Source organism: Rhea americana, unplaced genomic scaffold (genome assembly GCF_003343005.1).
Source record: "Rhea americana isolate MKP2758 unplaced genomic scaffold, rheAme1 scaffold_1049, whole genome shotgun sequence".
In the NCBI taxonomy this organism is placed as follows: Eukaryota; Metazoa; Chordata; class Aves; order Rheiformes; family Rheidae; genus Rhea; species Rhea americana.
The window spans coordinates 1-722 of NW_028185094.1; the positions used below are offsets into that span (position 1 = coordinate 1).

Here is a 722-nt window from a genome sequence, read left to right on the forward strand (position 1 = left end):
GGGATCCTCAGCACAGCTCTGAAGATCTGCACGTAGGACAGCACAATGAAAATGAAACATCCCAAAGCTAATCCAACARWAAMCACAAGAATTCCAGCTTTCCTGATGTAGGAATCTGAGCAGGAGAGCTTGAGGATATGGGGAATTTCACAGAAGAATTGTTCTACTACATTGCCTTGGCAGAGGGGTAGTGAAAATATATTAGAAATGTGTAGGACAGCACAGAGAAACCCACTGGCCCAGGCAGCTGCTGCCATTCTGACACAGACTCTCCTGCCCATGAGGGTCCCATAGTGCAGGGGTTTGCAGATRGCAAYGTAGCGGTCATAGGCCATGASAGTGARGAGAGAATACTCGGCTGAAATGAAAATGACAAAAATAAAGACCTGGGATGCACATTCTGAGTAGGAAATGGCCCTGATGTCCCACAGAGAACTAGCCATGGATTTGGGGACAGTGGTGGAGATTGTACCAATGTCCAGAAGAGAGAGGTTGAGGAGGAAGAAGTACATGGGRGTGTGGAGGTGGTGGTCACAGGCTACGGCTGTRATGATGAGGCCATTGCCCAGGAGGGCAGCCAGGTAGATGCCCAGGARCAGCACAAAGTGCAAGAGCTGCMGCTCTGGCGTGTCCGCAAATGCCAGGAGGAGGAACTCATTGAAGGAGCTGCTGTTGGACATTTTGCTCCCTTTGGACACGGTGGACTGCAAAAGCAAGAAAAG

General features: G+C 49.8%; 1 protein-coding gene across 1 annotated transcript; it reads right to left on the reverse strand.

The window, feature by feature from the left end:
* Positions 1-235: 235 nt before the first annotated feature.
* LOC146601314 (putative olfactory receptor 1F12P) lies at positions 236-704 on the reverse strand (the record flags this gene model as incomplete). The annotated part of the gene is made up of 2 exons (XM_085308358.1): positions 236-358; positions 473-704. Coding segments are annotated over 2 exons (355 nt in total), but the record flags the coding sequence as incomplete, so codon positions are not given.
* Positions 705-722: the final 18 nt, after the last annotated feature.